At 45.5% G+C, this 24,272-nt stretch overlaps 3 protein-coding genes across 6 annotated transcripts; all 3 read right to left on the reverse strand.

Annotated features, from left to right (window-relative positions):
* Positions 1 to 643: 643 nt before the first annotated feature.
* LOC133915244 (probable myosin-binding protein 5) lies at positions 644 to 4,356 on the reverse strand. Of its 3 annotated transcripts, none has more exons than XM_062358326.1 (5): positions 4,235 to 4,356; positions 4,017 to 4,121; positions 2,428 to 3,456; positions 1,088 to 2,323; positions 644 to 914 (listed from the first exon to the last, which is right to left on the reverse strand). In XM_062358326.1, exons 3-4 carry the CDS (start codon positions 3,407 to 3,409, stop codon positions 1,131 to 1,133), a joined length of 2,175 nt encoding a protein of 724 aa, XP_062214310.1. In that variant the 5' UTR covers positions 3,410 to 3,456; positions 4,017 to 4,121; positions 4,235 to 4,356; the 3' UTR covers positions 644 to 914; positions 1,088 to 1,130. The 3 variants fall into 3 exon arrangements, with proteins under 3 accessions (XP_062214310.1, XP_062214309.1, XP_062214307.1); XM_062358323.1 differs by having other exon boundaries at positions 671 to 914; positions 1,088 to 2,326; XM_062358325.1 differs by lacking the exons at positions 4,017 to 4,121; positions 4,235 to 4,356 and adding an exon at positions 3,828 to 4,010 and having other exon boundaries at positions 646 to 914; positions 1,088 to 2,326.
* Positions 4,357 to 4,965: 609 nt separating this feature from the next.
* Positions 4,966 to 13,575, reverse strand: LOC133915245 (protein WVD2-like 1). 2 transcript variants are annotated; one of them, XM_062358328.1, is made up of 7 exons: positions 13,232 to 13,575; positions 11,470 to 11,884; positions 7,215 to 7,300; positions 6,621 to 6,714; positions 6,430 to 6,501; positions 5,961 to 6,071; positions 4,966 to 5,487 (listed from the first exon to the last, which is right to left on the reverse strand). In XM_062358328.1, the coding sequence occupies exons 1-7, from the start codon at positions 13,315 to 13,317 to the stop codon at positions 5,260 to 5,262; spliced, it is 1,092 nt and encodes a 363-aa protein (XP_062214312.1). In that variant the 5' UTR covers positions 13,318 to 13,575; the 3' UTR covers positions 4,966 to 5,259. The 2 variants fall into 2 exon arrangements, with proteins under 2 accessions (XP_062214312.1, XP_062214311.1); XM_062358327.1 differs by having other exon boundaries at positions 11,455 to 11,884; positions 13,232 to 13,573.
* Positions 13,576 to 20,221: 6,646 nt separating this feature from the next.
* On the reverse strand, positions 20,222 to 21,628 carry LOC133915246 (histone H1-like). Its single transcript, XM_062358329.1, has 2 exons — positions 21,377 to 21,628; positions 20,222 to 21,254 (listed from the first exon to the last, which is right to left on the reverse strand). The coding sequence occupies exons 1-2, from the start codon at positions 21,542 to 21,544 to the stop codon at positions 20,544 to 20,546; spliced, it is 879 nt and encodes a 292-aa protein (XP_062214313.1). The 5' UTR covers positions 21,545 to 21,628; the 3' UTR covers positions 20,222 to 20,543.
* Between the last annotated feature and the right edge of the window lie 2,644 nt (positions 21,629 to 24,272).

A 24,272-nucleotide genomic window follows, 5' to 3' on the forward strand; every position in this document is an offset into this window, starting at 1 on the left:
CTTGGAAGCTGGAAGCAGCTGCTGGATAGAGATTTTTCAGAGAGTACGGCGAGCACTTTGGAAGGCAGGGAGCACTTGCAGAGCTGGGCGAACCTGGCCACCTGAGCTCAGGGACGTGGCTGCTCGCCTTGTCAGGTATAGATGGATCGTGGAACGGGCCTAACACAATAGCCCTTTCGGCTCTAGCCTAGTCCGTGCGCGCGCGCGTGTTGGATTCAGAGCACCGCCTGAAGCCAACGTCGGCGCCGGAACACGCGCGCGCGCCGGCGCCGCGTGCTGATGGGTATGCGCAGTCGGGAGGCAATGGGGCGGCTGTGAGGCTTGAGAAGACGAAATGTTCGCGTTTCATTCGAACATTTTATTTTGGTTGTAAATCTGCTCTGAATGACTGGATCTGAGAAGACCCGTTTGGAACGTGGGACTTTTGCCGATGCATATGAGAATTAAACTGATGGCAAAAAATATAATATGGGAATTAAACTGTTTCCTGAGAAATTCTGCCGTCCCAAACATGCCCTAAAATTGCTCGTGGAACCTGGCATTCTTGCATTAAAATATGGGTCAATCGCATCAGACATGTTTGGTTGCCCAGGGCACAGCGCAACGCTAACAATCTCCCTGAAAAAAACACAAGAATATAGATATATATGTGCAGTTGCTAGTAAGAGGAAAAAAATGCACTTCTAGAGAAGAAAATAAAGCACCATACTGTACCATCTCCTGAAAAATGAAAGCGCTGGAAAGTGTATATGTACAATACCCTGGTCAACTCGCAGGCACTAAAAATCCGCAATGCAATGTAGTACAGCAATTCACGCGAAAAGCTCGGCGCACTTACATACCCACAACCACAACCAGATGACAGCAACCGTATGCACATGCTCCACTACAATCAGCTCATCATTATTTACAGCCTGCCAAATGGACAATCGTCAGTTAGATCACAAGGATCACGAGGATTGTAACTAGAAAAGAGTTGTCATTGGATCAGAGATTCAGTATAATTCAGAAGTTTCAGTTTATATATGAGCAGCTCGATTTTCTTTTCAGTCAGTGGGAGCTTCAGATGATTGAAGCTTAACATTACCTCTGCTAAAACAGTCACCACCACTGAAGCAGGGAAGCTTCAGCTAATCGTATTCCTTCCAAGTGATCCCCATCTTCCGGAGCTCCCTGAGGCTGCTAGCAACGTCGCGGATCAGCTCCTCCCCTTCCTTGCCGTTTCTCAGCGAGTTCACGCTGTGCTCCAGGAAGCTCCGGTCAGCTTCCAGCGCCTTCAGCCTTCCACTGACTTCAGAAATCTCATCCTCAAAACAGGCCAGGTCCTTCTCACTGTCACTGACCATGGCATGGTACTGGCCCTTCGGATCATCTTTACCGAGTCTCGAGTCCTTGAGGCTGTCGCCATTTCTTCCTAGATGCTTGTCGAATACCAGATCGTCGGCATCTTCGTACGCATCATCGCTGTTCGTGTCATCTACTGAATTTTCTTTGTAATCACTAGGCTTTGGCAATGAAATGTGATTGCTGTTGTTTGAGAACTGGTGAAGTTTCTGCCTCAGTTTCCTCAAGCGTTTTGAGATGTACGCCTTCTCGTCCTCAAAGCCGGAAAGTGATTTAGTCGTTCTGGATATGCTAGACTCATGTTCTCTTGGGCATGAAAGGCGCATGTGGTCGCGTATTTCGTCGACGAGCAACTGATCTCTGAGTTTCGTCTTGTAGCTCTCGGTCTCAGCTTGAAGCGTCTGCACCGTTTCAGACATCTTCTGAAGGTCCTCGCGGTCGTACTCGCTTTGCTCTTCCATCATCCTTTTGTACTGCAGGGCTTCCATCTGCATTGCTGCCTTCTCTTCCTGCAGTCTAGTGATCATGGCCATCGTTTGGTTCGCTGCAACAGCTGAGGCATTTCTTTCTTCCTCCAGCTCCTTCCAAAGGCGGCTTATCGACTGACGGTCCAATTCAATTTGCCGCTTGAGTTGATCAATTGTACACTCCACTTCAACTTCATTCACCATGCTCTCAGAAATACCTGTGTAGTTCCTCTCAAGTGAGAGCGCTCTAGTGATGTTGTGCAGTATGGCTTTTTCACGTTGGTCTTGTACAGTAGGACTATCAGTGTCAGGTGCATGGGAAGAAGTGGAAAGCTGTGATAACAGTAACTTCAAATCTTCATGAACTTTAAAAGAATTCTTCCTTGTTGTTCTATGAGTAAACTCAGCTTTATTTTCATCTGCTATGGTGTCTGTTTCAGCAGATTTAGCAGCTACTGATAACTTCTCGGTAGAACTAAGAGCGTTGTGCCAAACATCATCTTCCGATTTATCTACTGAAAGAGAGATAGCATTGTCAGAAAATGCAGAAGAAAGAATTGGGGGGGGGGGGGGGGGGTAATTGGACATATGGGAATGATAAATGGATAATGCAAACCTCTTCTGTCAAAATCTTCAGTAATTTTCTGACAATCTTCGACGGGGAGATCAGTTGAATGAAGCTTTGCTTTGCCATCAGCTTGGATGTTGCACAACTCTCCTGAATTTTCAGAAAGCATATTGTCAGAATCACCATTCTGGACCAATATCGACTCAGACTGCTCATGAATTTTCTCCTGTGAGTTGTCATATGGAGGAATATCATCTGCATTCTTTGTTAGTGGATGGTCCAACCCAAAACCTTCCTTCAAATTATCGGCATCGTCCTTTAGCAAACTTCCAACATTACCACCAACCTGCCAGGGCTCTGATTCAGAGTCAGAGGTCTTCAGCTCACTGTACGCGACATAATTGATCTCATCGATACACTGATCTCTTGAAACATCCCTGCAAATCTCTTCAATACCAATGCCACTAGCTTTGCTCTGAAGAACCAGAAAAGAATATGACTTCACTTTCAACGGCCTCGAGCAACATGAGCATAGAGTATCCTCCGTCAAGAAGGGTGCTTCAGTTGCATTATTCCTACCGTAGTTGTTGTTGCAACACACATTGCCGATCCCAAGACCAAGTTTCCCCACCAAGGACCGGTATGTCTGAAGATTCGACTTCTTGTCAGTAGCAAATGAAAGAAGGCAGGCCTCACACATACTGTGGACATCGACAAGCTTTTGGTGAATGTGGCAAAATGCCCATGACGATGCTTCTGCCTTGTGAGAATTGCACATCAGGTCACGGTAGAAGCCCGGCTGCTCCTTGCCCAAAACATGATCCAGTCTTGTACACATTGGACATGGAGGTTGCAGCTTGCAAAGGCGCGCAAATGCCGTCACCAGATAGGAGATTAGCCCCTCAAGCAGCAGCAGAAGCATCAAAACCCATTCAAGGAATGCTGAAGATAGTAGAGCAGAGAACTGCTGGGTTCTCCAAGGTTTACCAGCACTTGTTCTTGGAGCCATTGGTTTGAACTCTGTCACCATATAAATAATATGTGTCTTTCCCAGGACGACAGGATCTTGCGAAAGATCTGCAAATTATGGTATTATCAGATTACAGGCAAAAGGGATAGACTAAACTCTGAAACTTAGATGAAGTAAATGGCTGCAGCCTACTAAAAGTCTACTAATTAGATTCAATACAAACATACCCTACTCAAATTTCCATTTTTGGGAGAGAATTAGGGTGGAGGGTTTTAGGGATGAAATCTGTGACTCCATCATACCGAAGGAGTTCCCAAAGTAGAATTTTCACCCCAATCAACAATCTTATGTATAAGATCACCCCAGATTAACTCCAACTAAGAAACTTTCCACAGCCTGCAGCTTTGAAATGCGGAAAAAAAGGGGCGAACTATGACCAACTGCCTACCAAAACTACCCAAGAACGCGGGCAATTTACCTTCCACAAGATCAGCTCGAAAATTAACAGCAAGCACTCAAATGAAGAAACCAATTCTGACAGCTCAAGCTTCCAATCGTACTGCTCTAGTATACTATCCGATCAAGCAAACCAAAACATCAAGAACTACCAATTTGCGTAGATGACTAAAGAAAAACGAGAGATGGGCCGACCTATCTATCAGCATACCTTCATCACTCTGAGGGGATCATGGATTTCAGGAGAGAAGGATGAGGAAAGAAACAAGTTGCTCAGACGTCCCCATTTCCTTGTCCCTGGAGCACTACTCGCCAACTGCCACGAAACCAAAAAATAAATAAAACATAAAAGAAACATTTGCTTGCATCAATAATACATTGGAAAGGACAGGCAAGAAGATGTCAAATGGAGAAACTGGAGATGGCTACCTCTCTGAATTTGTCATTACAGGTTGTGATTGTATGAAGATTAGACGAAGACTAAAGAAATGAAGAGCAAGTGAACGCTGATCTTTTCTTTTATTTTCAAATTAAGCGCCGCATAGGTGGCTTTCTTGATTTTCAATTCAAATATGCCATCATGCCCTGACGGGGGTTTTTTTTTATGGAATTGGGGCTGTGGGGCACAAACTGAAAAGTTAGTCTAACAACAAGCAATTGATACTTTATGTTGATAATAATCCATTCCCCTATCAACCTTGACTTGCTGATGCGTGGACCATGTCATTTAAGTTCTGTTTGTTTCCTCTAGATTCTAGATTGTAGAAGTTCACCTTAAGTAGATTATATCATAATTTAGATATATATTTGCAGAATATACTTTCAAAATCTGATCGTTTGTTTGCAGAATCAACAATCCACAATCTAGAGGCAAACAAACAAGACTTAGTCACTACAGCTTCGAGTATATGATCTTGGCTGGAGCTTTCGGAAAGATCAGCCTGAAGTTCCTTCAGCTGTCCCTCCCATCTCAAGGTGAAACTGGCCATCATTCAATACAACGAACGACTAGGAGTATTGGAGAACTGTTGGTTGAAGCATGAAACTTCAGGATCTGCTGACACTACCATTGCGGCCCACAGGATTTGCAAACCTGGGCATACATCAAGCAGAACAATGCCATTCCAACAGCATTTCAGCTCACAGATTAGTTCAAGGGCTTGAAAGGACCGAGTGACCGACTCCTTACGTAGACCCTCGAATAATTTACAACATGGAACAGCACATGGTCCCAGCAACAGAGTTCTTACAAGGTGAAGGCAAAAGGAAGAAAAAAAGAGAAAATATATGATAGGAAAGGTCCAGCAGCAAGCACACCGTCCTCGGCACAAAGGCCTTCTTCTGGTGACGGGAGGTATAAATTAAATGCAAAATGCCACGGAAAATGGAAATGTCAGAGTTAGGTAATTAGGTTTGTACAGCGACCATCGCAGCGCTTGGCTGCTCCATGTTCCTCAAAGGGCCTTCAGCTCAGGCTTGACAGCTCTGGTTTTGCTGGGTACACCATTCTTTGGCGAGCATTGTACTCTGTTAGCATCTTTAGAACTCCCAATGCTGTGACGATGTGACCGGTTAGATGCTGCACTGGCGTTTTTCCCCTCTGGTGTCTGTGGTGTATCATCACTGCAACTCTTTCTCCTTGAACTTGTAAACTTTGGAGATTTGGCTCGAGTAGGAGGCACCTTGACAGAACAGAAGGTAAAAATGAAATGCATAGCTGAGCATAGCCAAGTTCACCACCAGAACCATCAAATAATGGAAAACTAGCCAAGTTCACTAATGTTTCACACAATTACCTAATATTCATGCTACAAGAAATAATCATACATCTATATTTTGCCACATAAAAAACCTTCTGAGATATTACTTGCTTAAGCTAATTATACATATGTTATTATTGAACAACTAGCTTGGTATTAGGGGCACCATTTGTTGTTCAATAAAAAAGGGCACAAAGTAAGGCCAGTATACACATTTCCCTCTTGGGAATATTACTATACCTAAACAGTAACAATGGTTTACGGCATGAATATATATCTACCACAGTACGGGTTTTCCCTACTGTATGCCCTTTCAAAAAATGACAGTCACAGACTCACAGATACAATTTTTTTATTGAGAATTGGAAATATGAATTATCGATTATCGGAATTACCTTCTTAAGTTCGGCCTTTGGTGGGGGGCCTTCTTGGTAGAAGCTTGGCATGGGTTTTGCTTTAATGACCAAGGACTTCCTTAGTTGTTTCAAAGCAGTTTCTTGCTCTTCCTACCCAAAAAAAATAAACGTAAGATTAGCATGTTAGTACAAAGGAAAACTGAAAAGGAACAAGGAAAAAGAATAAATAATACTAGCATGTTAGTAAAACAGAAAGCAAGACTACATGTGGTTAGTGAGAATCTTTCATGAATTTTGCTATAAAGAAAAGATCACATAAAGCTCCCTTGAGTGTCCTGAAATGTAACTATAACCTTTCAGTACTCAGATACAGCTGTTTGAATACCACCCTTATAGCTGCTCTTTTCAAAACAACATTACCAAACTAATCATAACAATAATCAATACAAAACTCAAGTGATCTGACATACAATTAGTTTCTACCAAGAGACAAATCAGAAGTTCTTACCTTTTTCCTGGCCTCAGCCTCATCCTTCTCTGCTTCCAAAGCCTTATGCTTCTCTTCTAATTTTGTGTAGAACTGGATAATTAACAACACTGTTACTACCGGATCCTTTTTAGAGTAGCAGTGCTTGCTAGTTGTGAATAATCAGTATAGATTAAGCAATAATCTGGAAATAATGCAAGCAAATTACAGACCTCCCTCCTCTTGTCAGCACGGTTCGCACACACAAATGAAGGGAGCACAGGAACAGTTGTCTTAGTTCTGCCAGCTCTCGTTGAAGTTGTAGTTCTTTACACAGCTCAGGAAAAGGGCCACATGCCACTCAGAGTGCTTGTAAAATTCATTTGTTCCAAAATTTAAACAATTAAATATGAGACAAATACATCATTTTGACAATGTTTGCAGCGTGCATAACAAAATACTGTGATTTAGAGGATACAGAAAAGCATCATCAGGACAATGCTTTCAATTTCACAGATTCAATGTATAACTAATCATCCTCATGCAGCTCAATGTGAAATACTGAAGAATTCAGTGTTTATTTCAGAACAATCCAGTATATAATTTTGTGGTTATCTTTAACCATGAAGATTCAAATTTACTATCCCATCTGTATGTAACAAGGTGTGAAACGTCAGAAGGTTATCTTCAAAAAGTTAAAATACTATGTGCATAGCGACGGAACAGCATCAACAAAAAGAAAAGGATACTATGTGCATAGCGACGGAACAGCATCAACAAAAAGAAAAGGAGACACTCAACAAATTTTAGTAGACAAAAAAGGATACGAGGAAGTCACAGAACACGAGTCCTCTTCTTGAGGGCGAAATGTCTGCTCAGGCTGCAAGATCTTCCTGGGTGCCATTGGTGTACTCTGAAATAAATAGCCAGAGTAATTTTGTCAGTGCAATCTCTCCTATTTCTTGAAAGTTTACTGAAGAATATTTTCAGACAAAGAGAAGAAATGAGACAAGTCCCCAATTAATTAGACATGAAATGGATTCAGGTTTGTTCAACAAATTTAAGATATTTCCGTGTGGAAGATAACTTCAACATGAAAAAGGGCAGTTATCATTGGTTAGGATCCAGCCCACGGCCCAATAAGACCGGCCGCCCAAAAGCCCACTCGCGGGTACTGTTCACCGACTTGAACGGTACCACGAAACTGTAGCGCGGCAAGGTCTGTGCCGTCTCTTGACTGATAAGTAGATTAAGGATTTACATTACTTTCCAAATTGCAATAGATTACTTAGGAGCCAAGTTAAAGCCTGTTTGTTTCAGCTAGAAATTGTGAAAAGCAGTTTATAGAAGCCGGATTGTAAAATCTGTATTGTAAAAGCTGGATTGTGAATTGTTACAATCTGGTGGAAGGCAGATTGCTGAATTGTTACAATTTTTGGGCGCTGGATTGTAACAATCCAGCTTTTCCAACCAACTGTTTGTTTCAGCTTTTGGATTGTGATCACAATCCAACTTTTATAATCCAGCTTTTTGTTTCAGCTTTTGGATTTTGATCACAGTTCAGCTTCTACAATCCGAAACAAACAGGGCCTTAGACTCTCTATATAAAGAGAGGCAAACCATAAATAAAGAGATAGGCAAGAATTAAAAGAGAAACCCTTCTTTTTGTCGTCCAGGCACCTGACGCCTGGCCGACCCTCGCCTTCTCCCTCTCACGCCACCGCCTCCTTGCGCCCAAACCCTAGCCGTCGCCCACCATAGCCGTTGCCATCCCTCTCCTCTCCTCCCTCCAATAAACAATTATATTTGGTATCGGATACCACTCTGACGTCATGGATTTCGTAACATGGGTCGATCCTGTAGTAAACTCAAGATCTACATGTGCAGATGCGATCGCGAAGGACTGCATCGACCTTGACATCGCAGGTCTGTTCACGTGAACAGCACCTGCGGTACTATCCATCATGTGAAACTCGCGTTACTGTTCCGTCCGTGAATAGTACTCATAGCGCTCCAATTTCCTCCAATCTTAATGCTCCACTCGTCTCCGATCCTGCACCATCATGGGTTGATCTGTGTCAGCAACTTGAGGAATACTATCAAGAATGCTAACAATTGTTTGCTAATTTATTCGTCATCCTCAACGACCCTTGGGATCCAAAGGAGACGCCTAAGCTTTCTTCCCCTTAGCGTGCCAACTGCCAGCCTTAGATGCATGTAACAACAAGGATGATTTGGAACATGGTAACTATACTACCTCTATGGATGCTTTCTTCATCCCATCACATTGTCTATCATTGATGCATCTTCAGCTGCTTCACCGCTGACAGCCGTCATCCTGCCAGATGAACACACCCGCAACATCACCTACACGTCGAACATCGGCATTCCCTCTATGCCGGTCTTCCACCCTATCTCGACGCCAGGTGGTGTTGTCCATGTCTCCCTAGGTGTGCCCGATGACGACTCCTTCGCCGCCAAAATCGATGATGTCCTCCACAACTTCGCCAAGCCTATCACCACGTCGCCTTCTGGGATGCTTCTTCCAATCTCTTCTTCCACCTCGACGCAAGGCGGGCAGCCACACGTGGATTCTACTATACACGTCGAGAATAGTAATCGCAATAATGTTCATGACATGAATAGTACATGTAGCACTGTTCATCATGAGTTGTCCGGTTACCTTGACCTCAGTGCACCGTCCACCAACAAAATTTTCTTCATCATGCATGGCGCCGTCTCATCTGCTTCCACAGTATCTACGAAGGATGTGACCGACGGCATCTCTCCCACAACCCACAGTGTTCAGGAGGAACACTCAGCTGTTGCTCAGGATTTTACGGTGTTCGCGAAGTCCTTCACAGGGGCTAATGGCACTTTAGCAGCCGCAGACTCCCGTTCGCCACCTGCGACCGACTTGGGGATCACACCTGGAGAAGGAGGCCCTAGGGCATCTCCAAATGCCAACCCCACAAGACTGTTGCCGATCAAGCGCATCACTAGAAAGGAGATTATGGAGACGTGGTGTCTCAAACTTTTCCCTCAGTACGACGAGAAGTTTAGCGACAATCATGATTGCAAACACCTATTCTTCATCATGGTTGGTCACGACTTCATCAATTTTGATCCACACTGCATGCCACCACCAGCAGGCCGTGACGTTGTTGTAGGCAAGGTGAATGACACCCTGCTCCATGGCATGGTGTTCCAAGGTCCAACCGCAACAGTCCACAATGTTATGACGATGGGAGCTACCAGTTCCTTCAGCAACCATGACTTCATCAACACCAAGCCGGGCATCGCTACTCCAACATCCGCTCTAAATTGCGAGGATTACTTTGTTGTCACTTGCCGCATTCTTGCATACACCGGCAGCCATTGCACGACCGATTGATCATGGTGAAACAAATGATGTGGTTGTCACCAACACCTCCATCTCTACCACGACCTATCAGGAGACCACAGTTGCTAGCCCTTTATTGCATCAAGCAACCATCAATATTCAGGAGGAACACCTAGCTGGTTTTCACGGGAAGGACAACGTGGTCATCGCCACCAATGACAATGCTCAGGAGGAGCATGTAGCGTATCTTCAAGGGGCAAATCCGAGTGGTGTCGCCAATGCCTCGATATTTATGACAAGATTGTTTGCCACATCTACAATCGACAAGTTGGTTGGTGTCCCCATTGGCAACCATGATGCAGCAGTAGACCAGAATTGCACGGGCTTTACCTTCGTCAACAGAAACTCCAACAACAACGACCCCGCATTGTGTGACCTGTCAGATGACCACAAGGATCACCTTCACAGGGGGTGCAACATACAATTCCAGACCACCATCGTCTAGATGGTCAGCACCGCACCATTCTTCATCTTCAGGACCTTCACCGCTCTTGGGATGGTCCTCATCGCCTACCTCCTCGCCTCGTTCCCATGGGAACCAGGAGGATCATGTGTTGCGTGCATGATCAGCAATTCCCTTGCCCAACATTTGATGGACTACCAATGCATGAAAAGTATCAACATCCAAAAGGTACACCTTAACTCTGTCATGCGGGAATGCAACAACGGGCACAACAACGATGTACATAGATTTCAACGGCATCTCCCACACCAAAAACAACGTCGTCATCTTGCTCTACGTCTTCATCATGCTCATCGCCGAGTCTACCTCCCTCACCTATATCAATGGCGATGCAATCATCTACGTGCTCATTCGACTCAAGGCCACCAACGTCAACATCAAAGCAAGGTGAATGGAGTTCATCAACCATCTACGGTGCTGACTCGTCACGCCAGGGAGCCGCATGGGAGCAGAACTCGTTCTTTAACATGGGGCTTCCTCAAACTTCAACTATGACCTCACCTTGCAGCAGAAGGCACTCTCCCCAATTAGCAACTCGAAGACGAGCTGCATGTGAAAGGGGGGAGAGATGTCATGGGTTAGGATCCAGCCCATGGCCCAATAAGACCGGCCGGCCCAAAAGCCCACTCACAGGTGACGTGAATAGTGTCGTGTATACTGTAGTGGCGGCCGGGTGTATGCCGTTTCTTGGCCGCTAAGTAGATTAGGGTTTTCCATTACTTTTCAAAATGTAATATATTACTTAGGGGCCAAGTTAGCCTCCCTTTATAAAGAGAGACAAAACATCAATAAAAAGATAAGCAAGAATTAGAAGGGAAACCCTTCTTCTTACCGTCCAGGCGTCTGGCGCCTGAACGAACCTTGCCTTCTCTCTCTCGCTCACGCCGCTGCCTCCTTGCGTCCAAACCCTAGCCGCCGGCGACCTCCATGGTCGCCATCCCTCTCCTCTCCTCCCTCCAATAAACAACCACAATTGCAGCACTTGCCTCACATCAGATAGCTTCAGCCTTCAACGCATAAGATATATTCTATATGATCTAGCCAGTAAGCATTAGTCAATGCCAGAATGTGTAAAAATTGCACGACATATACTAGGGCCAAAACAAAAACTTGCTGAGTAATAACAGACTCAAAACAAGCTGTAAATGATGTAGGCAGTGTCACCATTTAATGAGAAATGTATAGATGGCAATGGTCACACCTTTGGCATGCTCACCGGAGAGATGTTACTTTTATCACCAGATTTTTCCTTATTGGTGGATGGATTAGTCACGCCACTATTTCCTCCAGAAGACCTTCTTTGAGTACAAAGGGTGAATGGTTGGGTAACAGCACGTTTAGACCTTTCCGATCCAGAACTAGCAGACTTTGTTGGCGACTTGGGAGGAGCAGGCTTCTCTTGATCAATCAATTTCAGTGAATCTTGATTTACACACTTGTCTTCCTGTGTGCCACCTTCCACATCCGGGTCCTTTATGCAACTAGTTACTAAGACTTCTGTGCAATCATCATCATGATTGCCACTAATAGCTTCTTTGACGCATCCATCAGTGTTACCATTTGGATGGCATATAACAACGCCATCTGATTCTTCATCTGTAGACATTTCCACAGCCTCTTTCATCATTGGACTGCAGCACATAAATTAACAAAGAATAAATACACATACTGCTCTGCAGCTGGAGCCAGCTAGGAATTCAAACAAAGAGAAAAATAACTCTACACATTATGTCATAGAATTGATGTAGCTGACTTGAACCACCATTATGAACAAAAAGAACAAATTAAAAACTAGTCACCACAAATAACATGCCACCTGCATTACAGTTAGAAATATTGCAATCATGTTAAAAGAATAACTGAAGGGTCTGGTGCTTTTAGATCATTCTGGCAGAACCTACACACATATACACAAGTACTCAGCAATAAACATAACGGCAGATATCCAAATTTGGTGGTCTTTTATGTATGTGACTACACAGGTACACCCGGTAACACATCTATTAGTTCTCCAAATTGAAAACATTTGAACTGCATAGCCCTAGGAAAAGTAATCAATATTTAATTCGCTTCATGCTTTTTTCTTAGTGAAAATCACCTCATGCTTGTTTACCTATGTTCCCAAGGTACTAACAACCAGGAGCTGTATCCGAATAATGCACGAAATTCCTAATGAAGAGAGATGTCAATTCCGTATGAAGAGAGCATAGATTATCAAAAAAGGGAGACGAATAAGTCAACTCAGACAATCCTAACTGAAAGCCACATATAGAATACCTCAACATCAAGTGCCTAAAAAAACCTCAAATCCGTGTTAAAAAAAATGGCTAAGAATTGTGAGATGAAACATTCAAAGTTAACCCTGAAGCTTAAAAAACACCTCTATAGAAAGCACCCTAGAATGATCCAGCATGTTCAACAAGATAAGACAAAGAAAGTTCAAAATTGTCTCTCAAGAAAGAAGCTCAAATCTAAATTTCCTTCTTGATAAGGCATGCTACAGAGGTACGATGCCACTAAAAGGTTTCCCATGCTATATAGCTACGAAGCCACTGAAAGTTTTCCCATTTGATCCCTCAGCAGCGCATTGCTTTGGGGAAATCCCTGCCCAAAATCATCTTGTAACAGCAGCAGTTGCGACGGATGCACAGCAACGAGACTAAGAAAGTAAGGCATAGAGATTTATTCAGAAATGCAGCAAAAACTAATGCTTGAGCTTTTGTTTTCCCGCAACAACTGCACATTTGCAAGGTCAAGCTATCTACTAGAACAACCAAACCCTAACTCGCCCGCCTAGACCAGGTAAAAATTACCCAAAAAAACACCAAAAATCGTGCAAATCACGGAGACCTCCACCAGATCTACCAATCAGCTAAACGATGAGCACCAACACCAGCATTGCTCTAGAAACACACCCACACACAACCCTCCGAAATAAACGGAAACGAACATAATGCTGCTAATAGCAGTGGCATTACGTGCTCTCGGCCCCTTTATTCGTGAGATCCCACCGCCGCCTCGCTGCCGCCGCCGGGTCCGCGCCGTTCTCGCCGCTGGCCGCCATCGCCGCACGAGGAACAGGAACAGGGCAAGCTCGCCGCGCTCCGCTACGCTGGCTCCCGCCTCCCGACCTAGATCTCGGCCCCCTGCACCGCCAACTCCCCTCCGTCAAGAGGCCGGCGGCGCCGTCGCCTCCACCTTCCTCGCCGTGCGCCCGCGTGTGTGGAAGCTCAAGCGCGTGTGAAATGTTATTTTTTTCTGTGTGTTTGTGTGGCTCCCCCGTGCACGACGAGTCGGGTGCTTCCAGTACTACCAGTACTTCAGTGTGGAGTGAAAGTGAACCTTGTTGGCTGTTTGGGGCCCACGTGTAGGTGCAAGATAAGGGGGCCCGTTTGGATTTCGGGAATGGATAGGTGGGAGAGGGAAATGAGGTCTCAAAATTCAATCCTAAGGGCAACTCTAACATACGCCTAAAACCAATCTTAATAATTAAATTTTAGATATATGAGCTAAAAATCTTCTTCAATAGAAATTTAAAACCGTTCTAAAAAACAGAAATGTCAAAAAAAAAAACGTGTCCCAACTCATAAGATCCAGTGAACCCCAATCTCGCGCTTCGCGCGTCTCCTTCACGCGTCGCTCGCTGGTTCCCGCGCCGTCTGCACGGAACGCTCGCCGGTGGGGCGGCTACTTTGCACACCCCCTAGCCCAGCGAGCAGCGGTGCATCACGAGGGAGTTATTCGGCGACCGACAGCAACCAGCTACGACGCTTGTCAGGCAAGAGTGACGGCCAGCTGGTCGGTGGAGGCCCGTTGCCCTGCAACGGGCAGACGAGGGCGGGATCGGAGCACCAGTGGGGGCCTCGGCGGTGTGGCAAATCCAATGGCTAGTGGCAGCTCTGTGGAGACGGGCATTCGGCAGTGCTGCGCATGGTGGAAGCGAGGAGCTGGGAGCTCTGTGGAGGAAGAAGGCTACGGTGGGAGCCTTTTCTTCTTCTTTTTCTGTTTTTATTGTTACAAATAGACTGTGATGACAATGGTTATTGCAAAGTGAATTTTAGGGCCTATTTTTTACCAATTCTGTGCATGTTATGCAGTATCAACTGCTTTACTCTTTTGCAGTTTTCTTTTAAGATATTCATCAATGTTTGAGACAGTTAGTTGGAAAACTAGTGATCAGATATTGAAGCAGCTACTTGGATGATCATTTTCATTTAAAAATAACCATTGATAATTTATATGTTTAAAAATAGTTGTTAAAAATATCGCGATTTGAATTATAGCCGTTGGGATATTGGGAGTTAGATATTAGAAATCTGTTGAAGAGTACAACGATATTTATTAGGAATGCTCTCTATATGAGATTTTTAGGAGTGAATTTTTTTAAGTCTGTTGAAGTTGCTCTAATCACCTATCTCTCTTCTACTTTATATCCTAATCCTCCATTCATTTCTCTTTCAGTATCTCCACCATAGTACTTGGAACCGACGATGCTCCAACAATAAATCCAACGGCCTAAACTATGTATGTGTTTGTTTGGTGACCCGAATCTCTCTAAATATGGCCCAATAGATACGTATAATCTCGAAGATAAGTGGTTAGTATCTATTGTTTCAGTCTGATTTGACAGATACAGATATACATCATCATCTCGGTCCACTTGTTATATAGGTGAATCCACTTGTAATGTTACAAAATCATATTCAAACGAGTAATCAATTACAATCTCAACTCTTACATTCATTTATGTGGTCTCAGATTCAGTCAACCAAACAAAAACTCAGTTAAATCTGTTCAAACAGATTCAAACAAACAAACACTCTTTTATTTAATAAATATGACTTTATTCAACCTGCTTATATAATATAGCTCTACAAATCCTAATCCAAAGAACCAAACATATCCAATTTATTTTCACTGTACAGCTGATTGATTCCATCTCGTAAGTTCAACTGGTACATTTGCTCAATTTTTTTTTTCCTCCTTTGCGATTATATATTTGCTCATTCTTACATTGTAAGAAATTACATAAGCATTATCTCCAATAGAGAAGTTGAGTTGAGTCTATTTTTTATTTACAATTGAGTCTGTTTCATTCCTAGTTAGCTCTCGTGCCTCTGTGGTTCCTCATACACTACTTAGCTGGAGCTTAGAGCAGCCCTACTACTAAAATGGTAAGATCATTCTCAACTATATTCCCTTTATTTCATTTTTTTTCGATTCTCTTCCTCGTTCTATTCTTTTTATTTTCTGTCATCTCCAACAGCTTTTCTTCGAGGGAAATCGTGAAGGTAAAAGAGAGAAAATCATGTCCTGAAGGGAACGACCCTGTGAATCCCATCATAAAAGAAACCGTGAAGGGAAACCGTTAAAACGCTGAAAGGAACGAAAATTTCTTCACGACAGAATTTTAGTCAAAAAAAAAAAAGCCGTTGAAACTAGCCTAAGAAGCAACACAAAATGCAAACCGCTTGCCGCAGAAGATCCGGACCCTCAGAGCTGTGGGGGAGATGGGTGAGGACGGCGACCGGTCGGTCACAACTCACACGGACATGCCGGGTCCCATTTTCTACTAGGATGCTTCTACTTTTTTTTCTCGGGATAAAATTATCGTATAACTTGTAAACACACGTATATATTTTATTTAACAATTATGGATCAGCAGTAATCCTCATCACATCGCGTAAATTGCTAGGTCTCGGACGTGCTCCAAGTATTTAAATGCCCATCTCTGGCTTGGCCTAGGACATGTTCGGTAGACGATCAACCAGTCCTAGAAATTACTGTATTCCAAACTGGACGTGTAAGTCATCTACAGTAGTTACCTTAAATTTTTATCCTCACAAATATTATTAGAGCATCCTTTAATACTATTATAGCATCTTATTTTTTTCCATCTCTAACAGCTACCCTATTTTCTAACATCTATTACTCTTCTTCTTCCCTCAGACCACACTCATACACCATGAAAAGTGATAGGAGGTACTACATCCGTCCGTAACTTTGCCAATCGTTTCCTCCGTCCGTACCACTGTGCCACTAGAAACGGCCTCTGCTGGAGAGCTCTCCGGAGTGTTTGTTTCGGTAAAAGTACAAGCAGCAGGCGGCACAGTAATTTATGGAAGCGGATGCCGCTTCGGCTGGAGATGGCCTCACTCCCAGTATATTATATCTGTAGCTATTTCTCTGAGGAAAGAAGACAATAAGAAATACATGAAAAGAAACAACTCTCTTGGTGCAGAATGTTTATAGCTTATATATAGAAAGCTTTGTATCACCAATAGGTAAATGCAAGAACATATACTGAGAACACTATCTTTTCTAATACATATTTTGTTGTTTGTTATCTTTTGGATTTCGAAACTAGGTTGTTTTTTCTATAATACACTAGCTCCTCTTTCATTATTTAATTACTTGTCAAGTCAAATTTCATCTTACGTAGAAGTACATTTAATATCTAAGATATAAGTCAGAGGTGAAAATATTGAGAGAGGCCTAAGTAAGTGTCCAGCCACCAACATCTATGTTTGAACCAGTTAAACATGCAAAAAAATACTATAATCCTTATCGTCTCTCGCAATTCAATGTTAGTCAGAAACCAGGTGATCAATGTTTTAATTTATGTACCACACCAGTCTAATCTAACATCTGACCTTTTTGCATAGCAGAATAAAAGGTATCCCAGTGTCTGCAAATTTCATTGTAGCGCCTTTGGAAACGTCGTTGTACCGTAAAGACGTTACTTGTATCTCTTTTAGGCTTTGTTTTCCTCTGCAGGTCGAGATGGCTACAAGGAATCCATACTTTGTGACTGAATTAATGCAGGTGAAGAGTGCCAATTAACCTTTGATGATGGCTTATCTGCTTGGATTAGCACGAAAGGCAAACCATTTGCACCAAAAAGGAAAGATAATGCTTCCATCAATGCTATCTTATCTTACAATCCATTCCTAACTTTAGCTTCCTGAAAGCAAATCCGTTCTGGCAATTGGCACAGAGAGCTTGCTGCTGAAGCTTTGACCTACCAAACGAGGCACTTTTTGCGCAGAAATTTATCCGAGATTGTGCGGGAGTTGAACCGTTTCCTGTAAAATTAGAGCCAGATTTCCAAGGAAAGATTGGTACTCAACTGAGAACGATTAACAAAGCGACTAGCACGAAACCGGCACCTTTTACGCTAACTTGCTGGCACTAAAGCGAGACGATTAACAAAGCGAACACGCATTGACAGCTCGCAATTTCATCAAGAAGATGAGCAGCAACAGATCTAATAAGTCGTGCCCCCTGGAATTTAGGGGCGGATCCAGAATGGGGCAGAGGGCTCAAGCCCCTGTCCCAGATGCAGCTAGGAGCCCCATGCCCCCTTCAGTTTTTAGCCATGAAAGAGGAAAGAAACATAGAAAAAAGAGAACCTCTTGCGTTGCTCGATGTCCTGAAATCTGCCATTACTCATATTGCACGTGAGACAATAGGCATTTCAGGCGTTCAGGACATGGTGTCAGCAATGCAAGAATCTTTATTATTGAAACCCATTTTGAGAGGGGGATGCGGACGGGCTGTTAGTGAAGTGGTAAAACTCTATGGATGAAGGGAGCCGATGGAAATTTGATTCCCGCTTCGTACCTTAAAAGGTCTTTAAAGTGACCGCGCAGTGAGAAGACGTATGTAAAAAAAAACAGAGAGAGGATACCCAACGAGTGTAGGTTACGTCTTAGTCTCAAACCTAACCCAAATCGGAGCTCCCCGCGAAGTGATTTTTACTTCCGACCCCACTCCCACTAGTCTGAACCGTGGGACACGACCTGGCTCCATCCAAAGGAAAGGAGCTACTTGAGATTCCCCTCGTAGTGAGCCGGCGAAAGTTTAACTCCCGCTTCATATACTGAAAGGTCTTCAAAGTGAATCACGCAGTGAGAAGAAGTTTGTAAAAAAAACAGAGAGAGGGGGAATCTCACATTACTCACTATACACTATTCATTACCAATATAATCGGGCCGGGCCGAGATGACTGGTAAGCAATGCAATTTTTGTGGGCTGAGCTTGCGAACGTTGGCTCTCATCGAACCGGCGGCCGATGACGGTTGCTGATTGCTGCTACGGCGACCGTTCCGGAATCCGCAACACTCCGCGACTGATGAGCTAGCAGCACCGAGTCCATATGGACAGCAGATACGTTGGGCCTTGTGTGTGACTCTGGCAATCTTGAAACGGTACCAGGGCCCAGCTTTGTTTCTGAATGCTGGCTTCTTCACAAAGACTGGCAGCTGTGTCAGCCAGGCTTGGCTTGCTCATTCGACATTCGAGCCGATAGCATTCTAAGGCGAAAATGGAAACAGATACTGCTGGAGTAGTACAATTTTTTTATAAAAAAAAACTCTCTTAGCTATTGCTCGAGTTCGTTTTCCTTCTCTAACCATAAAATTAAATATTATTCCTCCCTTAACTATTTAAACCGGATTTTTTTTCCTCCCGTATGATTTTAAACCCGATTTTATCCTAAGTGACACAAATGTGGCATCCAAAAGAATTTTAATTTCGCTAACATGACGTCTACATAGACAACACACTTATAACCTTCCATGTTCCCCTTTTACTTGCTCCAGCGGCGAGACTAGAAAAGTTTAGGGTGTCGACAAGTGCACAGATACTTCTCGTCGAGCTCCATTCCGCACAGAGCTTCCCTTGGCATCGAGCTTCCCATATGTGAAATCATGTTCACTGTGAGCTCACCCTCCATGCCAAGATTGAGCCTTTATGGTCGTGTTGGCAAACTTGGAAAGGCCCTGGTACCAGGGGCGGTCCTCGTCGGTGGCCTCAAGGTAGAAGCGCGATGGGATGAGCTGCACGAGAGTGTCGAAGAAGAGGGTATGGCCTCGGACATCGCCACAGTTGGCCGTGGCTAGGAGCTCGGCAGGCATGATGGCCGCAAGGGACTTGTGACCGTCCGACGCAGGCCTAAATCTTTTTTCAATTTAGTGATTGAAATGTTTGCGTGTACAATAATTCATACTACATGTCATCTAACATGTATGCGACGATCGTCACTTGTAAGCCACGTAGGATAAAATCAAGTTTAAAACCATGCGGAAAGAAAAAAATCTAATTTAGGTAGTTAAGAAAACAATAATATCTGATTTTATAATTAAGAGAAAAACAAACTCCAACAATAATTGAAGGAAAAAATGTACGTTTTCCTACAACTTACAAGAAGAGAGAGGACGGCGAAAGACAGGCATACCCAGCACTCAGAGTACTGGGCTAGCAAACAAGCATAATGATTCAACGTCCTTAAAAAAAGAAGCATAACGATTCAACAAAAAAGGAAAACGTACAAGGGGTCAAAAGGTAAAAGATTCAAAAGCAAAGGAAGCACCTGCTTCAGTATACCTAGAAAAGGGTTGACTGCAAGTCCGATTCAAAACCCATACAATTCGTCTCAAGCCCGGTCTCCGTCCACGCAACGAAACACCATAGCTACATAATAGTATCACCTATCACCTAATTTTATCAGAATTTAATTTATCAGAATTATTCACAACTGTTATAATAATACTTTAAAATTTAAAAGTATTAAACGTAATATTTTTTAGTTTAAACATATCATCCTTCTACCATGCGACAGATTATAGAACGATAAAATCTAGATTTATAATTTCTTAAATAGGACAAATATATTAGAAATTTTTTAAAACATATAAAAATTAAAAACTTTGGATAGTGTGACAGAACGCGTTGGAAAACCCGGCCCACAAGATCGAGCCCAAGACCCACAGAATCTCTGCTCTAACCCTGAACAATCTTGTACAAGTCATGGCAGGCCAGAGCCCATTTAAGGTATTGTCTCCAGAAATGCAATACCCTGATTTTGAATTTGAAAAAAAAAATCCACGATGATGAAATAATCAACGACCATTTACAGCTCATAAAGCCACGTACCACAAGCAAACGTAGAGCGAAAGCAACATGCAAAACAGAAATGCACGCCAAATCATTCTATTTCAGATCACACAATGCCTAATCACAAACGCACGGTAATTTCGACAGATAATTTACCACGATGAGAACTCGCATCAGCTACAGAAATGAAGTCATCTAACAAACTTCTCGTCACCGTCGTCGCCTCTGCCTTTTCACCATGGGTTACGGAATGGCAGGAGTGCCCCCGCCCCGATATCAAATTTACAAGCTAGTACCCCTGACACCCCCTCGATTAAGGAAAAACGAAGATAAGAGAAACAGCTAGAGCAGAACGAGAACGAAACCCTAGATTCCTCGACGACACCGAGCGCTCTACTTCTTCGCCTTCCGGGCAGGCACCTTCCTCGCCGGGGCCGGGGCCTTCTTGGCCGGCGCGGGCTTCTTCGCGGGAGACTTCTTCGCCGCCGCGGCCTTCTTGGCCGCCGGAGCCTGCTTCTTCCCAGGCGAGGCCTTGGCCGAAGTCTTGGCCGCCTTGGCCGGGCGCGACCGGGTCGGTGCCGAGGTTGCCTTCGTCTTGGTCGCGGCCTTCGGCTTAGCAGCAGCAGGCTTCGGCTTCACGGCAGGCTTGGCCTTGGGCTTGGGAGTCGCCTTGGGCTTGGCAGCAGGCTTGGCGGGCGCCTTGGGCTTCTTCGCAACTGCGGCTTTCGGCTTGGCCGCGGGCTTGGCAACCGTCTTGGGCTTCTTCGCAGCGGGCTTCGCCTTGGCGGGGGCCTTGGGCTTGGGCTTGGGCTTTGCGGCCCCCTTGGCCTTCGCGGCGGCCTTCGGTTTGGGCTTGGGCTTGGCGGCCGTCTTTGCCTTGGGCTTGGGCTTGTCGGCGACCGGGGAGCGCGCCGGCGGCAGCTTGAAGGAGTTCTTGAGCTTGGTGAGCTTGCCGGCAGCGACGAGCTTCTTGAGCTGCACGAGCAGCAGCTTGCGGAAGTTGGGCGGCAGCTTGTCTTTGTGCTTGTCCTCCACGAACTTGGCGATCGCGTACTGGCTAGACCCCGTCCGCTCCTTGAGGGAAGCGATGGCATCCGAGATCATCTGCGCACCAACCACAGCACACGTCCCCATCAGATCCAGACGCAACGCAAAAGAAACTACGACAAGGACGCCAAAACACCAAGGACGGGAAGGAATCAAGGGAGGCTCAGGCAGGCAATTACCTCGGCGTACGGCGGGTGGGTGGGGTTGCCGCGCTTCCGCGGAGCGGCGGCCTTCTTGGCCTTGGCCGGCTTCACGTCGCCGGCGACAGCCGGCGGGGACTCCGTGGTGGCGTCGGGGGCCGCCTCCGCCAAAGGCACCGGAGCATCAGCAGCCACGTCAGTCGCCATCAATGCACCACTTGCACCTCGACGAGGAAGAAGAGCTAGCGCGCGTGTGCCGAGGAGAGAGAGAGAGCTATGTGATGGTGGGTGAGGAGGTTCGGGCGGAGGAAGCGGTGCTTAAATAGTGGAGACGACGCGAGGACGGGGATAGCCCAACGACGCGCGCTGATTGGTCCAGAGGGCCTCGCCTCGGATCGCCCTCCCACGCGCCCCACATTGAACCTGCCCCGTCCGATCCCGACCCATCCAACGGTGACAACCGCGCCTCCTCCGATGCCGCGGATTGCTGCCCCCCCTGCCGGCCGCCAGCCTCACGAACTGACCTCGGGGTGTGCTTCTCGTCCCGATTTGCAACCCAATATCTGTCAGTCTACTCAACCAATTCGACTGGAATTTTTTTCAAAATGTAGACATAGAGCATAGCTTTCAAACGAGTGTAAACTTGCTGAATTTGGTTGAGTATTCTGGGAGATATTGATCCAGAAATCCGGACTGGTCCGGGTGCCGCTTTTGTGTGAGTTTTGACGGGATTTCCGGCCGGCGACACGGGGTGCACCGGCGAACAATCCGGTCTCTTTACATGGCCATGTAGCAGGCTAGCAGAGGAAGCCGGAGAGCTTTGAATCTCGTCAAGCCGTCGTCGTTTCGATAGGTTACGGCCGGACCGAATGCGACACAACTGACACACCTTGGAACACTCTTGGTGGTGGTGTGTGAGTTCCGGCCAGGTTTGTGCCGTGCACCGGCGCGGTGGCCGGCCGCCTCGCCGGAGAGCCGGCGTCCTCCGGCGTGTCAGTTCATGAGGAAGGCGGTCCAGCAGCTGCATTTGCGTCATCTCGTTTGAATTCAGATCTAATCGCTCGAGAGTGATTAAAGCTAGCTGCCGTGGTTGGGGAAAGCATACCGGGCGACACAAGTCGTCTCGTTCTACTTGTGAGGCCAATTTTGTTTTTCAAATCTGGCAGGCGCTCAATGCACAGCACGATTTGCATCGAGCTTGCGATGGGATGATGAACTGGGTTGAGGTTTTGCAAGCTTTTGTTACTGCCGTGACGATGCGATTCGTCCAGGAAGAGGTCAAAGTAGGCTGGGTGTAGTACTCGTGCCTGATAGAACGGACTGGTCAAATTGACATTCCAATACATGGCATGCCTAAAACTCTATAATTATCTACAATCAGATGCGTACAATCTCACCTTCCAATTGGTCAAGGATTACCAAGAAATTTAGAAAATTTAAACCTTATGCAAATCCTGTTTTACCGGACTAAGCATCTAAGCATGATGTGTGTGTGGTCTCGGTTCACCATGAACCTGAGGAGCCTTGGGAACGGACAGGCACCCAAGAACTCACTTCTTGCGCAGCTCAAACATCACGCAGAACGCATCGTAAGCTGCAATCGGCATCAGATCATGAACTGGAACGATGAACGACACCCGATCATGGCAGAAAAGCAAACGGATGGATCCGGTGTTCTTGGCAGGGCTGTACTGCAGGTGCATCGTCGTCGGCTCGTCCGCGCTGCTGCAACTGCAAGCACCATGGAAAGCTGCGTGATCTCGTCCATGGAGTTTAGGGACTCGATTAACCTCGCGTAATTATTTTTACCGTGATGAAATGATAATCATCTTCACTTGCCACGTCAGTTTTGGCCAGACGGGAAGGGAGTTGGCTGCTGGCCAGCACATATTGCACTTGACCTCTGTGGTTGACCGTTCCATGCCACTCTTGGCTACCAAAGAGCATCGCTGCTTCTATCTTTTCCTACTCATTTTAGCATCTCAACTCGAATCGTGAAAGAGAAAAAACTGCTCAAACAACTACTAGTGATCTGTTTTGGTTTGACATATTTGCCCAGAATTTGATGCAGTGTTGCTGTTGGATCACCCAGCAAGCAACTCGATCTCCATCCATCGCATGCTCATGATGGCACAGGTGATGAAATGAGCCGGGCGCTAGGTAGCTCATTGTAACCTGCGATTTTCGAACTTGCGAGCAGAGAAAATCTCGTGTTATTCACTACCATCCAGTGTTGTGGTGGAACTGCAGCAACAGAGTAGAATTGGAGGAGATCGATGGGGGTGCATGAGTGGTTGGGGGCAAAAGCAGTACCCCTTCCATGCGTTGTGGCCTTTCGACCGACGCCTCTCAATTCTCATCGCAGACATCACATACAGAACGCGGATATATATCTCTCAGTTTTGTGCTGCAGCATGCTTCCACTATCCTTACTCATCTCCAATCTCTATCCAAGAACAGGCCTTGCTCGTTCTTTCGGTGGTGACAGGGACGTCGCAGGGGAGGGAATGTTGCGAGCTCGATCGGTTTCTAGTGTTCGAGGAGCTCTCTAGGCACAAGTTGCGCATCATCACAAGCTCTCATCATGTTACGGCTACGCACATACAAGACGGCCGGGCTGGGGTACGAGAGAGCGACACCGATAGACCCATCCATCGTGGCCGAGGCTGGAGTGCTCTGTGCTCAACTCGCCGTCACAGACGCTACCACACCAGGTGCACTCATCCACCACGGACAGATTTACCGATGAACCGAGCGACTGGCCGGGAGTTCCACCGCCGCACGGTCGCCGTTGCTTCTCGTGCGTGAGAGACCCGTGCCATCTCGAGGCATGTTTGCGTTGCGAGATCGACCGCGGCACACGCACGACGGCACGATCGATTCGGCGTTCGCAGTCGCGGGCCAGATTGATCAAGTCGAGCAGCAGCGCGCGCTC

The sequence above is a fragment of the Phragmites australis genome, chromosome 4 (genome assembly GCF_958298935.1).
Source record: "Phragmites australis chromosome 4, lpPhrAust1.1, whole genome shotgun sequence".
In the NCBI taxonomy this organism is placed as follows: Eukaryota; Viridiplantae; Streptophyta; class Magnoliopsida; order Poales; family Poaceae; genus Phragmites; species Phragmites australis.

Bases quoted from the DNA above. Each gene is read 5' to 3' on its own strand.
- LOC133915244 (XM_062358325.1), bottom strand. From the start codon at position 3,409: ATGGTGACAGAGTTCAAACCAATGGCTCCAAGAACAAGTGCTGGTAAA. The intron at 2,327-2,427 runs GTTTGCATTATC...TCTCTCTTTCAG, and splicing joins TGAAGATTTTGACAGAAGAG to TAGATAAATCGGAAGATGAT.
- LOC133915245 (XM_062358327.1), bottom strand. From the start codon at position 13,317: ATGGCGGCCAGCGGCGAGAACGGCGCGGACCCGGCGGCGGCAGCGAGG. The intron at 11,885-13,231 runs GTAATGCCACTG...TATGTGCTGCAG, and splicing joins AATAAAGGGGCCGAGAGCAC to TCCAATGATGAAAGAGGCTG. The intron at 5,488-5,960 runs GTAATTCCGATA...TGTTCTGTCAAG, and splicing joins CAAAGGCCGAACTTAAGAAG to GTGCCTCCTACTCGAGCCAA.
- LOC133915246 (XM_062358329.1), bottom strand. From the start codon at position 21,544: ATGGCGACTGACGTGGCTGCTGATGCTCCGGTGCCTTTGGCGGAGGCG. The intron at 21,255-21,376 runs GTAATTGCCTGC...GTTGGTGCGCAG, and splicing joins CCCACCCGCCGTACGCCGAG to ATGATCTCGGATGCCATCGC.